This window comes from Carcharhinus amblyrhynchos, chromosome 5 (assembly GCF_965287045.1).
Source record: "Carcharhinus amblyrhynchos chromosome 5, sCarAmb.v2.hapA, whole genome shotgun sequence".
Classification (NCBI taxonomy): domain Eukaryota; kingdom Metazoa; phylum Chordata; class Chondrichthyes; order Carcharhiniformes; family Carcharhinidae; genus Carcharhinus; species Carcharhinus amblyrhynchos.
In genome coordinates, this window is record NC_137328.1 from 36,100,092 (window position 1) to 36,115,666 (window position 15,575).

Below are 15,575 nucleotides of genomic sequence, written 5' to 3' on the forward strand. Positions count from 1 at the left end.
TTTCTGAATGAAGATATTTAAACGAACTGAATCCTAGCAGACACCAATTTATAACCATTATGATTGCAATTATGGAACTTATTAAATCTCAATGTTATCTTGTAAGTCAATATTGCAGCTTCTAAATTTAAGAAATGAACCAGAAAGTCAGCCAACAATTTAGTGTAGAAACTTCATTAATTAGGAATTATACCTTTAACACGAAATACAATTCTTGGAACACTCACTGGGTATCTAGTGTGCCAGTCAACTGGGCAGCTGTAATCTTGTATTAGCCAAGGGTGGCTTAGAAGATGTTTTACTGTGATGCGCTTCTTTGGATCCACCTGTTGAAAGGCATCAGAATACATTTCTAAACACAAAATAAATCAGATAGAACTCGTTTAAGATCTAAATCATGAGCAGTGTTTAAGCTTCAAAACCATGATAGCTGCTGAACATTTAGTAACATGCATACTCATGAGGGTAAATTATTCCAACAGGCTGTGTCAGCTGGGAAGCATTTCCAGTAGCTGGTGTTTGCCTATGTAACAGTCACAGAATTATTAAGGTGCAGAAGGTGGCCAATTGGCCCATCCTGTCTGCATCAGCTCTCCAAATAAATGTCATGGGTGGAATTTTACCGGTTCATCCTGCCTATTGATGGTCAGAGTGAGCTAGTAAAATCGCACAAGCACTGAGTATTCAGGATTGCGCCAGATTTCTCAGCTTTCACAATCTTGCCAAAACTGGATTTCCAGTGAGGTCAGCCTCTTGCCCATTTCCAGCAAGAGGCTGAATAAATTAAATTCACTTTAATCTTCATTTACAAGGCATTCATGACCCTGACGCTCAATTGTCTCATTAACTTGTCTTTATGGCCTTGCCAGGAGAGATTCTCTCCAGCAAGGAAGACACCTGTCCCCCATGAACGGGGGAACTGTCGCATTGGTCTCACCGGTAGAACCAGAAGCCATCAAAGTCCCTCAGGGAGGCCGAGGACTAGAGTGTGTGGCCTATTGGGGGTGGGGGGGTGGGGGGGAGGGTTGCTTCTGCTCTGATTGGTGAGGTGAGGGGCTGGCACTGTCAGATCACTGGGGGCACCGTGTTTCTTTGAGGCCAGCTGCAGAGGTCTGACAGTTCTCTCAGTGTCTGTTAGCCCTCTGCTGTTACTATCGCACATATGCAGACACTGCCATAGCTCCCTCTGCTGCTGGTTGGAAAATTAAGCCCTGCCCACTGCCAGTCGTGACTAGAAAAGCTCTAGCCCATTTTTTCATGCACCATGTGCACAAGATTGGGTGGAAAAACTCACCCAAAAAACAGATCTGCAACTCTTCCATTTTCATGCTAGCTGGACACTTAGAATCATTCTCGCAAAATTCAGTTCCATGACTTTGGAACTCCCCTGCCTTTTCCCTGTGCCCCTACACATTACTTGAATAGAAACAATCTAATGCCCTCTTGAATATCTCAATTGAACCCACCTTCACCATACTTCATTCCAGATCCAAACCACTCATTGTGTGACATCATTTTTCTCACATCACATTTGCTTCTTTTGCAAATCACTTTAAATCTACGTCCCCTTATTCTTAAGCCTTTTATGAGTGGAAACAATTTTTCTCCTCTCTGTTCTGTTCAGTCGCCTCACATGATTTTGAGCATCTATTAAATCTCCTCTGAGCCATCTTCTCTCCACGGAAAATAGTCACTATCTATCCTCATAACTGAAATGTTATCTCTGGGATTATTCTAATATACCTCTTAGCATTCTCGCATCCTTCCAATAATGTGGCGTCCAGAACTGTACACAGTACTCAATGAGGTCTCACTAGTGTCTTGTATAAGTTCAACATAACTCAATACTGTCACCAGTCCAACTGTATTTCACTGTGTAATTTGAGACACTTCAATGAAGGTACTACATAAATGCAAGCATTTCACTTCATTTTTCAAAATGTAACACTTTATTGATTATTTCATTTAAGGACTTTTTAGAAAATGAAGTTATGTTTTAAAGGATTGTAAAGAGAAACAAATCACCTATTTGTATTGACAGTATCAAAAGATTTACTCTTGTTCAAAATTATGTATTGTACAATGTTGAAAATATAAGAAATGTTTTGGTTGAATTAATCCATGTCTGAAACTTATCTTTCGTTCAATCATAAGGTTTAGGCCATCACTAGATTGTCTAGTTACCATAACTATGAATTCAGGTGGACGTGGCTGTAGCATTAATATAATAATGGCTTGGGAGACAAAACTCAAATGCCGTTACATTCAGAAAGATTTTGCACTACTCAAGATTCAAATTCAATTTCACATGGAAATAATCCACTGGACAAAGTAATTGAGGTGAACCTGGACCCTACAATAACTCTTCAGTTTTAGGTGGGTTATTCAATCCAAGGATTGCCATAGCTAAACCCAATCCTGTCCACACAGATTCAATTATTCATTTCCCATTCAGGCTCCAACTCTGACATCTACCTTGCCCAAAATCATAACTACGAATCAATTCTGGGACATTCTTCGGTGCCACAACATGGTGCATTCATTCCTGAGCAAGGAGAAAAGCTCCAATTGCTGTTTGCAAACCGGAATCTTGGAGTGTGTTGATAATCAAAAATAATACAAGACGGAGCTTGGTTTATTATTGATCAAATATTGTAGATAAAGAGCACCAGGTTTCTGCTGGAAAGTCACAGGCCTCAGACATAAACTGGGTTTCTCTCTCCAGACCTGAGGATTTCCAGCATTTTGGTTTTATGATTGATCACAGTTTCAAATTTAAGAAGTGACCTTCCTGATCTCCCAAAATAAATCTGCTGCACTTAAGATCTTTGGAGTAATTTACTTCTCAGAATCATATTAATTTATTGTGAAGGCAATTAGTTCTCATTTCACAATCCATTGCAGCAAATCGCTGCAGGTGTTCTTGGGGTAGTGCCCTCAACCCAAACATCTTCAGATGCTTCAATGATCTGCCCTGCATCATAAGGTCAGAAGTGGGGATATTCATTAATGATTGGACAATGCTAAGCACTGTTTGCAACTCCTCAGTTCCTGTCCAAATGCAGCAAGACCTGACAAGATTCAGGCTTGGGCTGACAAATGGCAAGAAACATTCAAGCCAGATAAGTATCAGGCAATGACCATCTCCAATCAGAGAGAATCTAACCATCGTCCCATGTCACTCAATGGCATTACCATCTCTGAATCTGTCAGTATCAACATCCTGGGAAGTTATCACTGACCAGAAACGGATCTGGATCAGCCATATATATGCTGTGGCTAAAAGGAGTCAGAGGCTGGTAATTCTGTGGTAAATATCTCGCTTCAACAACACCAGGATCTACACCATTCAGCTCAAAGCAGCCCACTTGATTGGCAACCCATCCACCATCTTAAACATTCAATCTTTCTAACACTGATGTGCAGTGGCAGCTTTGTGCATCATCGACAAGGTATGCTGCAGCAACTCACCAAGGTTCCTTTAGCTGCATTTTCTAAACCTGCAACCTCTACCACCGAGAAGGACAAGGGAAGCACATGCATGGGAACACCACTACCTGCAAGTTCCCCTTCAGTCCACATACCATCCTGATTTGGAACTGTACTGCCACTCCTCCACTGTCACTGGATTGAAAGCCTGGAAGTCCCACTGAACAATTCTGTGGGTGTACCTACTCCACATGGACTACAGCTCTTTAAGGTTGCACTCATCATTCCTTTTTCAAGGACAATTAGGGATAAGCAATAAATGCTGGCCTAGCCAGAGAAGCCCCCATCCCATAAGACAATACATTTTTAAAGATCAAGTTTGCGGAATAAAGAGAGATTGATGGCTTCCATTCAGATTTTATTGCAGTTTTGCAAAACAAAATTTTTGTACCTAAAATTTAAGATTTAAATTAACTAAACAATAGCTGATTGTTGAACCTTGTCCATGTCAAGAAACACTCTACTTTTCACATTTATGCTAAATACCACCAGACAGAAGGTTTAGATACTTGCATTTCTAATACCAATTTGAAGAGCGAAATAAAACTCTAATCCATTTGTAGATATGTTGCACAATAAACATAGTACCCAACCATTGATATTATTGAATAATACTTGGACTTCGCTGGGTAATGAAATCAAGCAGGTAAATTACAGTTTCTTAGTAGTTTTCACCCTGCATCTTAAAACACAAGCGACTAAAGAGTGGCATAGTGGTCAGCACTGCTGCCTCATAGCACCAGGGACCTAGGTTCAATTTCCAGCTTGGGTCATTGTGTGTGGAGTTTGCATGCTCTCCCCATGTCTGCATGGATTTCCTCCAGGTGCTCCAGTTTCCCCCCACAATTGACATGTTGGTTAGGTGCACTGCCCAGGCTAAATTCTCCTTCAGTGTACCCGAACATGCGCTGGAGTGTGGCGACTAGGAGATTAACACTGCAATGAAGTTACTGTGACAATGTAAGCCTATTTGTGACACTAATAAGTTTGGCATGTGGGCTTGCGTGTGCAAGTTTAAGCCTCTGAAACCTACAAATACCTAACAGTCTGAGAGAAAACTGCTGAGATTATTTGAACTACTTTCTAAAAACTTTAAGAAATTGAAATCCTGGATGGATGATTACTCTCAGAAGAATAAAGTTAACAGAACATTCGACATTTAGTGTTCCCTTAGCACAAAGATCTCTGGCCAACAGCATTAAAAATAGCAACTACTACTGAAGCAAAGATTGCCTGGATATGTGCAATGGAAAGGATAACGGAGATTAAGTAAATTATATGAACACGGAATAACCAAGACAGGATTAAATTATGCAATAAAAAATAAAAAAAGATAAGTTTCAGTTCTGACGATGGGTCATCCAGACTTGAAATCTCAGCTCTATTCTCTCTCCACAGATGCTGTCAGATCTGCTGAGATTTTTCAGCATTTTCTGTTTGTGTTTGTGTTACATTATGCAATACCTTCTCGAATGATCAAATATCCTGGTTCACTTGGGGATCAGTTCAACATTAACAAAAAAGAAATTCCATTGTTAATGAAGATCACTGTACATTTAAAAACAGGAGAATGAAACTGAGAGCACGTCAGTAAAGATTAATTCAATTCGGATCCCAAGGAGGATATTTTCCATCACAGTCCTTAAAAATGTACGAGTCTGCAGGACCCAACAATGCTTTGACTGTTTTGGATGCAAGAACATAAAATGCGTTATATACTAAATAGATACCAATTTTACTTGCCTTTCTAGGATTACAAATGCAATCCTGCACCAGAGGTGCTTGCACGCAAGTTTCCAGAAATAGTTCAACCCTTGATACCCTTTAGTGACAGATGTCAATAACCAGGTAACATCCTTGTAAATACAATAGTTAAATAAAAGAGGAATGAAAATGCCCTCTACAAATAAGGCAGTTCAAACAGATACTGACACACGCTAAGATGGCTATTTTGATTCCTTCTCTGTGGTCCAATCAGTCCAGTCCCCAAGGCATTTCCATACAAATGAAAAATGGATGACCTATTAATATTTTTACACATTATTGATGATTATAACATAATTAAGTGATCAGGGAAGTGACTTAAGTCAGCTGTTGAATTAGATCAAATGAAATCCTGTATTTACAAAATCTTAGAAATGTAAAGCAGACCAATATTTAGAAATTAAGTACTAACTGATTTGGTAGAACTTACTACGTTCTTGTGAATGTTACTACATTCTTGTGAACGTTAGATTTCCAACCATACAGCTATTCTGCAGAGACTGCATTGGCAAAATGTCAGTCTCTAACCATAAGGAGTTCTGGAAGTTTTCTTGGCTGGAACGTGAGGGTTGTCTAATATTTGGGTTATCTTATCTTACATACACTTACACATGGTGAAGTTCGCAAGTGCCACTCCATTTGTATTCTTCTTCAAGAACATATTTTTTAGAAGGAAGGTAAAGAGCTTTGGCACTGCTTGTGATTGGTAGCGTTGACTGACTCACAATGATCATTATTATTGTCACCAAGCTACACCAACAAAGAAAAAGCCAACAACTTCATAAGTTTTAGTTAAATTAGCATCTTAGGAGAAAAGCAGTTTTCAGATTCTTAAATGCTGTAAAACAAAGTAACTAGTGCAAGAGAATTCTACCTGCAACATCTGATTCAAAACCAGTACACTTGTAGGTGAGAGCCATTTAGGTACATTATATTTTCCCCTCTGTGAAAAGAAAGAAATATACAGCTTAAAATACATGCATTAATATTTTCCTTAACTGGTAGCAGGTTCGACATACCAATAAGATTAAATTCAGGAATGACATTTATACAGCTTTCTCCTGTTTAAATTTTCACAAGATATTTAGATGATGATAGAAATCTGAAAGCAGCTGTCAGCCTGGAGACCAGTATCTGATTATATTATTTAAGGATCAAACTCTGAAAGGAGGTGACATTGGTATTACATGTTTGTCATCTGCTGTTCTTTGAGTGCCATATACACCAAGATAAAAGTGCTCAACTCAGCTCAATACTCGAGGTAAACATCTATAAAACTGAACTCCAAGTTTCTGGATTTTAGCACGCATTCTATTTTGCTGACTCAGATTCAGGAGGGTTAAGAAATACAAGAAAAGACTTTTGTTTGTGAAAAGACTTTAGGAGCAACATTCTGGCATTTGCTGAGGGCACTTCTTGAATGTTATGAGGTTGTGATTCAAACTTAGTTTTATTTTTAAAACATTTATGCTACTTTTCAGACCTCATGACTTCTAGGTAGGATACTGTTTCACGGTTCCTGACTCTTATTCCTGAGCGTATTTTGACTGTCAGTGACCTATTCAACCACATGCGCACGCACAAACAATTTTGTCAGTTCTGCTTTCAAGTTCCATCAATAGCTGCACATGTTTTTTAACATTATGGATAAACTATGCAAGGTACTGGAATTTCTAGTATTGTCTTCCCAACTGAGTTGCAAATTAAATGTAGACAGCCCAAACTTGGCAGTAAAGCTGCAAAACTTGGTGCACTGGCTAAAATAAAATATTATGCACATCATTGGAGAAAGAGAGTGAGGATAAAGTAAATGCCAGAATATGTTTATGCAAATACATACAGGCAATGCAAAAAAAAAATCCATACCATGATTTTCTTATACAGAGTCATTACGTTATCATCATCAAATGGGAGAAATCCACAGAGAAGCGCATACAAAAGAACCCCCATGCTCCAGATGTCTGCCTGTTAAAGAAAACCATAGAAAAAAATTGTGGTGTATAAATATTTTGATTTGAAGCAAAGGACTCAAGCAAATGTACATAATGGAGGCATTCTGTGTGTTAATTGATAACTATAATATTGTATTTCCCATTAATTCACATCATGTATTAGCTTCATTAAAGTAAAATTGCTAAACAAAATATCCTAGACTTCCTAACTGATTGACTGTAATCAGTAAGGATAGGCAATAACATCTCCTGTGATCATCCTCAACACCAGTGCCTCACAAGAGTGTGTTCTCAGCCCATACTATACTCTTTATACACCTGCGTGGCCAAATTTCCCTCCAACTCAATTTTCAAGTTTGCTGATGACATCACTGTAGTGGGTCGGATTTCAAACAATGATGAGACAGAGTACAGGAAAGAGATAGAGAATCTGGTGAACTGTTGTGACAACAACAATCTCTCGCTCACAAACTTCAGGAAGTGTAATGGAGGACGTCCCTATCTACATCAACAGGGACGAAGTGGAAATGGTCGATAGCTTCAAGTCTCTAGGTGTCCAGATCACAACAACCCTGTCCTGGTCCCTCCATGCCGACACCATAGTTAACAAAGCCCATCAACGCCTCTACTTTCTCAGGAGGCTAAGGAAATTCAGCATGTCTGCTAAGACTCTCACCAACTTTTACTGATGCACAAGAAAGCATTCTTTCTATCATAGCTTGGTATGGCTCCTTCTCTGTCCAAGACCGCAAAAAACTACAAAGGGTCATGAACGAAGCTTAGTCCATCACACAAACCAGCCTCCTATCCATTGATTCTGTCTTAATATCCACTGCCTTGAAAAAGCAGCCAGCATAATAAATAATAATATGCAACCGGACATACTCTGTTCCACAATCTTCCATCAGGAAAACGATACTAAAATCTGTGGACACGTACCAGCCGACTCAAGAACAGTTTTTTCCTTGCTCCCATCAGAGCTTTGAATGGACCTACCTTGTATTAAGTTGACCTTTTTCTACACCTTAGCTATGACTATAACACTGCATTCTCTCCTTTCCTTCTCTAACTATGGTATGCTTTGTCTGTTTAGCATGCAAGAGACAATACTTTTTACTGTATACTAATACAGGTGACAATAATAAAATAAATTATATTATTTGGACATTCATTGTCAAGCTAAATTATCAGTTCATTTTCAACCATAGCTTCTACTTGAAATGTTAGGCAAAAAATAGTCAAATCTTCATCTAGTTTTGTTTTGGTCATCCTGGTAGTAACATCATAGGTCAACAATGGGAGTTATTGACTAATCAGTTTCTATCATTTAGAACAAAGAACAATACGACACAGGAAGACGCCCTTCAATCCTCCAAGCCTACGCCGATCAGTTTACCTATCTAGACCAACTACTTATATCCCTCTACTCCCCGTTTGTTCATATGCCTATCAAAATAAGTCTTAAATGTGTAACTTAGCTGCCTCAACCACCTCACTTGACAGTGCTTTTCAGACCCCCACCCCTGTCTGAAAAACCTTCCCCAACACATCTCCATATTCCCCCCTTATCTTGAACTTGTGCCCCCTTGTAACATCATTTCTGCCCTGGGAAAAAGCTTCAACTCTTCACCCTATCTGTAGCTCTCAATTTTATAAACTTCTATCAGGTTGCCTCCTTCTTTCCAGGAAGAACAATCCCAGTTTATTCAATCACTCCTCATAGCTAATACCCTTCATACCAGGCAACATCCTGATAAACCTTTTCTGTACTCTCTCCAAAGCCTCCACATCCTTCTGGTAGTGTGGTGACCAGAATTGAACACAGTATTCCAAATGTGGCCGAACTAACGTTTTACACAATTGCAACATAATTTGCCAACTTTTATATTTGATGCCTTGTCTGATGGCATGGATGCCAAATGCTTTCTTCACCACCTTTTCCACCTGTGCTGCCACTTTTTAAGTATCTGTGGACCTGTTCTCCCAGATCTGCGTCTATGCTCCTGATGGTTCTGCCATTTATTTTATAGCCCCCATCTGAATTGGACGTACCAAAATGCATCATCTTGCATTTGTCTGGATTAAATTCCATTTGCCATTTCTCCACCCAATTTTCTAGGCTATATCCTGCTGTATTCTGACAATCTTCATCACTATCCACAACTCCGCCAATCTTAGTATCATCCGCAAATTTGCTAATCAGACCAGCTATGTTTTCTTCCAAGTCATTTATATATATTACAAACAGCAGGGGTCCAAGCACAGAACACCACTAGTTACAGACCTCCATTCAGAAATACATCCTTCCATCGCTACCTTCTGTCTTCTTTGGCCAAACCAATTCTGAATCCATCTTGCAAGTTTACCCCAATCCCGTGAGATTTAATCTTTAGCACCAGCCTCCCATGAGGGACTTTACTAAAGTCCATGTAGACAACATCCACAGCCCTTCTCTCGTCAACCATTTTTGTCACCTCCTCAAAAAACTCAATTAGATTAGAGACACATGACCTCCCTCATACAAAACCATGCTGTCGCTAACAAGACCATTCAGTTCCAAATGTGTATAAATCTTATTCCTAAGAATCTTCTCCAACAATTTCACCAGCACTGACATCAAGCTCACTGGCCTATAATTACCCAGATTATCCTTGCTACCCTTCTTAAATAACAGACAACATTAGCCATCCTCCAATCCTCTGGAACCTCATCTGTGGCCAAAGAACCGAAGATTTCTGTTAGAGGCCCAGCAGTTTCATCTTGTCTCCCTTAGTAATTTGGGGTAGATGCCATCTGGCCCTGGGGATTTGTCTACCTTAATGCTTTTTAATCATCTCTCACTTCCTCCCTTGTAATGATTACTGTTCTAAAGGGTTACACAGCGCTCCAAGGCGCCATCAATCGACGTATCCCTCTCCTTCGTGAGTACCAATGCAAAGTACTCATAAACGATCTCACCCACTTCCTTTGGCTCAACAGATAACTTCCCTCCTTTATTCTTAAGTGGACCAACTCTTTCTTTGGCTACCCTCTTGTTCCTAATATGTGCATAAAATGCCTTGGGATTCTCCTTAATCCTGTCTACCAACGGCGTTTCGTGGCCCTTTTTTGCTCTCTTAACTCCCCATTTGAGCTCTTTTCTACTTTCCCTGTATTCTCCAATTGTTTCATGTGTTTTTAGTTGCCTAGATCGCATGTATGCATCCTTTTTCTTTTTGACTAGACTCAAAATCTCCCTGGTCATCCATGGTTCCCGAATCCTACCTTTCCTGTCCTTCCTTTTCATAGGTACATGCCTGTCCTGCACTCTAATCAACTGCTCCTTAAAAGATTCCCACATGGCAAATATGGATTTACCCTCAAACAGCCTTTTCCAAACAATGGCCTCCTAATCTGGTTGTAGTTAGCCTTCCCCCAATTTAGCACCTTAACTCTAGGACAACACTCGTCCGTTTCTATCAATATCTGAAAGCTTAGGGAATTGTGGTCACTGTTCGCCACATGCTCCGCCACTGAAACTTTGATAACCTGACCAGGCTCATTCCCTAATGCTAGGTTCAGTATAGTCCCCTCTCAAATAGGACTATCCATATATTGTTCCAAAAAGCCTTCTTGGATATACTTAACAAATTCCTCACCATCCAGACGCTTATCCCTAAGGGATTCCCAGTCAATATGAGGAAAATTAAAGTCTCCCACTACAACAATCCTATTATTTCTACACCTGTCAAGAATCTTTTTAAATATCTGTTCCTCAACTTCCTGTGGGCCGTTGAGAGGCCTATAGTACACCCCCATCATAGTTTTTGTCCTCTTTATGTTGCTGAGTTCTACCCACAGTGTCTCATTACATGATTTTTCCAAGGTGTCCTCCCTCTGTACAGCTGTAATATGTTCCCCAACCAGTACTGCAACTCCCTCCACCCCTTTTACCTTCTCCTGTCTCGTATAAAACACTTATATCCTGGAATATTTAGCTGCCAGTCCTGTCCCTCTTTTAAGCAAGTCTCTGTTATCGCAACCACATCCAAGTTCCACACAAGAATCAAGATTTAGTCTACAATAGCCCCAAACACAAGGTAAGGAAAGCTCTGGTGAAGAAATTTGCAAATCATTGGTACCAAATCAGCTGTTTCATTGTGAGCACGAATTAATTTTTGTCCTGCCTCAATTTACTTACTATTCCCAAATATTTTTTTGAAAATGAATTTAATTCGTATTATATGAATCAAATCTTGCAGCAAATACTATCTTCTGAGGACACCATTATTAGTAATCACTCCCTGAAACAACATTTCCACAAGTTAATTTGGAACTTACCTCCCTTTGTGTGTCCTCAGATACTAGTGTATTGGACCTCGTGTAACAACATAGCATGATCTGTGTTTAGAATTCCAAATAATAGCAATCATATCATATGTACTTTGAGAGAATTTTGGCCAAATTACACAATTGCTCCTCATAATTCAATTCCTCCATTGCAAAGCGTTGTGTTCCTCTGTATTTTATTAATGACCAGAATTTTATGTTTAACCCCCATCTCGTGGGATTTTATTTTGTTTGGGGAAGAGGGGAATCAAGGTTTCTGCCCACCCTGACCGCAGTGATTTTACACTGGGGCAGGCAAGGCCTTGGTCAGGAAGTCCCTCATTGCCCCAATTGAGGCCCTTAAGTGGCCAAATAGCGTACCTATTATAGCCTCTCAAGCACAAAGACACACAAGGTCAGATCTGGTGATGGGGAAGGTCATGGACATCATCTTGAATGGAATATCATTAGATAAACAATGGAGAAAATCAAAATTCAAGCCATACCGAACAAGGAAATTTGAATTAATGGTACAAAATGCAGTAGAACAATGGGGGACTAGAGTCATCATTCCTCTATGCTTCCAGAATCATATACTAAATCAACTTCATAAAGGATATCCACGAGCCGTACATATGAAAGGACCTGGTGGCCAGAACTAGACTCAGATTGAAGGAAGAGTAGGACAGTGTTAGGATACAAAATAGTCAACACTTTACCCATGGATTACTGAAACAATTGTGGTAGAGTTCACATTGACTTTGTGAGACCAACCAAGGGATATATGTTTCTTGACCTTGTGAACGCATATTTCAAATGCCCGAAATCATGATGAAATCAACAATGACTGAAAAGATAATTGAATGACTAAGCAAGGTATTTGCACAATTTGGCAAACCTGAGCGATTAGAGATTATGGAACTCAGTTCACGTCAACGGAATTCGTGGATTACCTCAGAAACCCTGGCGTACAGCATAATCAGGGCTATGCCTTATCATCCTTTTATTAATGGACTGGCAGTGAGGTTGGAACAACCATCGAAGAATGCCATTAAAGCATCAAAAGAAAGAAGGACCGTTAGCCAAAAAAAGAGAGTAAACAACTTTCTCATATCCTGCGAAACAGCCCATGCAACAACCTAAAACTCTCCAGCAATATTGTTTCAATATTGTTTCATTAGAGTTTAGAAGAATGAGGGGAGATCTCATTGAGACATATAAGATGATGAATGGGATGGATAGGATAGAGGTGGAGAGACTCTTCCCGCTCAGAAAGGACAGTAGGACTAGGGGACACAGCCTCAAGATAAAGGGGGGGGCGGTTCAGAACAGAGTTGAGGAGGAACTTCTTCACTCAAAGGGTGGTGAATCTCTGGAATTCTCTGCCCATTGAAGTGGTGGAGGCTGCCTCGCTAAATATTTTTAAGACGCGGGTTGATGGGTTTTTGATAAGCGAGGGGATTAAGGGTTATGGGGAGAGGGCGGGAATGTGGAACTGAGCCACGACAGATCAGCCATGATCTTAGTGAATGGCGGGTCAGGCTCGAAGGGCTAGATGGCCTACTCCTGCTCCTATTTCTTATGTTCTTTATGTTCTTATGTTCAAAAAGAGGGAATTGAGAACCAAATTTGATTTGCTCCTTTCACCTGACATTTCAACTAGGGTAGATTGACAACAACAAAACCAAGTTACTTTCCATGAACAGACATTGAAACAAAGAAGTTTTGATCAAGGAGGAAGTGTTTTAGCAAGAAACTACTCTTCAAGTGGGAACCTGCCATAATACTGCATAGACGAGTGCAAACTCTTACAGTGCAAACCAATGACGAGAGAGTTTGAAAGCGGCACACAGATCAAATTCTTGATGCAAAAGGAGAATTCGCTGAGTTGGTAACCAATAAACCTACATCTGACATTCAAGGTTTAGAAATCCCTCAATCTACGGTCACGATTGAGTCAAATTCAGATTCTACAACACTTTAACCAACAGTATCTGTAAAAGGTGAAGAACTACTAACTTTATCACGTGTCTGAGCCAGGTGGAGAACAGACTACCAAGAGCATAAAAGCAAAGATTCCTGAATGACGATTCTGCCCAAGCCAAATCTACGTCCACCTAAAAGACTCCTGTACTGATTGTGTAAATATAAAACTGTATATAATGATATTTGGTAAAATAATTGTTATTCATAGTGAGTAAGAGTTTAAGTTAATGGGGGGAGGGACATTACGTATTGTAAACCAATGCATCTGTGAAGTGTGTCACATGATTATGAAAAGAAAATCACGTAAATTGTCACAGCTTCCCATCATTAACCCAAAATGCCCATCTTATGATTTTATTTCTATCTAGAAGCTTCCTTATCAGTAATAAGTGTTTCAATAACTTCATCAGACTCACTTGTTTTGCCAATATTACTTTGGCTATCTTTCTCTGGTCCCCAGTTATTTCCAGAAGGAATGTTTCAGAACTCCGGTAATTTACTGCCTTCTTTCCTTAATGATCATCTTATATACTTATTCAGCTCCTAAGATTTATTTATCTTAACTTCACAGCTGTTTTGACAATCAAACTAATAATAATGTGAAGAGTTGCAACTTAATTCTGTAAATTAATGGGAACATCCAGTGAAACTTTATTATTACGATTGATTTGGTCAGCAACCTAAATGTTGTACACCATCAATTCCGTGTCCATAATGTGTATTGCACTACTGAGCACTACTGCATAGCACTCAGCCATTTTAAATGGCTGTTTAGATAGTTGCTTACTCCTTGCGTGGGATTTTACAGCCATCCTCATCCCGAAAGCATAAAATCATGCTCGAGGTCAATGGACATTTCCATGGTCTGCCCCTCACCTGCTCCAATTTCCATGGTGGGCAGGACAGCAAACTTCTTGTTACTGATATATTACTCAAAATTTTAATACAATGAAGTAGTATTAGCACTTTTATTTTAGCTAATTCCACTTCCAAATCATTCAAGTTATCTGCCTTTCTCTAGTAGGGTCAGAATGAAGAATTATCCCTTTTGCAGTTAGTGCAGCTATCAGTTGTCATATCCTTAAAACAATTCCTCTGCGTTATTGTTAATATAACTAGAAAGGTTATGCTTCACTTTTGTTATCCTCAATTTGAAATTTTTCCTTGCCACTTTGATGTCACTTTTCCACTCTTTGTTTCTTCCCTTTGCTTTGTAAATGGACACACTTTGATCCACTGCATTCATAATCAACGCCCCCCCACAACCACAAAAGAACTCCATGATTCTTCCATTTCCCGAGCCATATTCAAACCCACCTAAAGTTGATCCTCTTAACATTGGGCGATTTTGTTTAGTTGCTTCTCCAACCTTGTAAAAAGAATTCAGAGCATGATTTTCAAATAAAATCATGTTGTGATCACTAAACTTAAATAGATAAAACAGCTCATTAGCTCTTTAAGTTTCATAACAGTAAAAAGTTTAGCTGATATACCTATGATCAACATTGTGAAGTCAGTTAGGAAGAAGTGATGGGCAGGTGTGTAGCCTCCAGAATCAAAAAGTCATGATAACAGTGGGAGGAACCTCTCAAGTTGCATAATAAACCAGGGACATTAAGAGAACCTGTCATCACTTTGAAGTTAGCTCCATTTGAGTACTGACCTCACACAACATTAAGAGCTTTGAAAAGCAGTCCAATGATGTATAGGTTAGGTTGATTGGCCATGCTAAATTGCCCCTTAATGTCAGGTAGCTAGTAGAGTTAATAGGTAGGATTATGGGGATAGTTATGGTCGGTGCAGACTCGATAGGCCGAATGGCCTCCTTCTGCATTGTAGGTATTCTATGTTTCTATGAATGAAAATTGAAATCAATTTGAAGATCAAAATATGGCCATTACAAGAATTTCTAGACAATATTATAAATCAAGAGCATCCAAGCCCTTTGTTTTTAAAATGTCTGAAGTGCATTTTATGAAGCCTTGTAATACAGAATACATTTACAAATTAATGGGATCACCCAGTGAATTATTATTGCTTCTGATTTGGTCACCAACCTGAATGATCAGTATGTCA

At 39.4% G+C, this 15,575-nt stretch overlaps 1 protein-coding gene across 1 annotated transcript in view; it reads right to left on the reverse strand.

Annotated features, from left to right (window-relative positions):
* melk (maternal embryonic leucine zipper kinase) overlaps window positions 1-15,575 on the reverse strand; it is a 101,687-nt gene that overhangs the window by 46,236 nt on the left and 39,876 nt on the right. The window contains exons 8-10 of the mRNA XM_080189650.1: window positions 7,120-7,218; window positions 6,128-6,196; window positions 228-326 (exon numbers count right to left, since the gene is read on the reverse strand). Of these exons, the coding sequence (XP_080045776.1) occupies window positions 228-326; window positions 6,128-6,196; window positions 7,120-7,218 (267 nt within the window). The remainder of the gene's footprint in view (window positions 1-227; window positions 327-6,127; window positions 6,197-7,119; window positions 7,219-15,575) is intronic.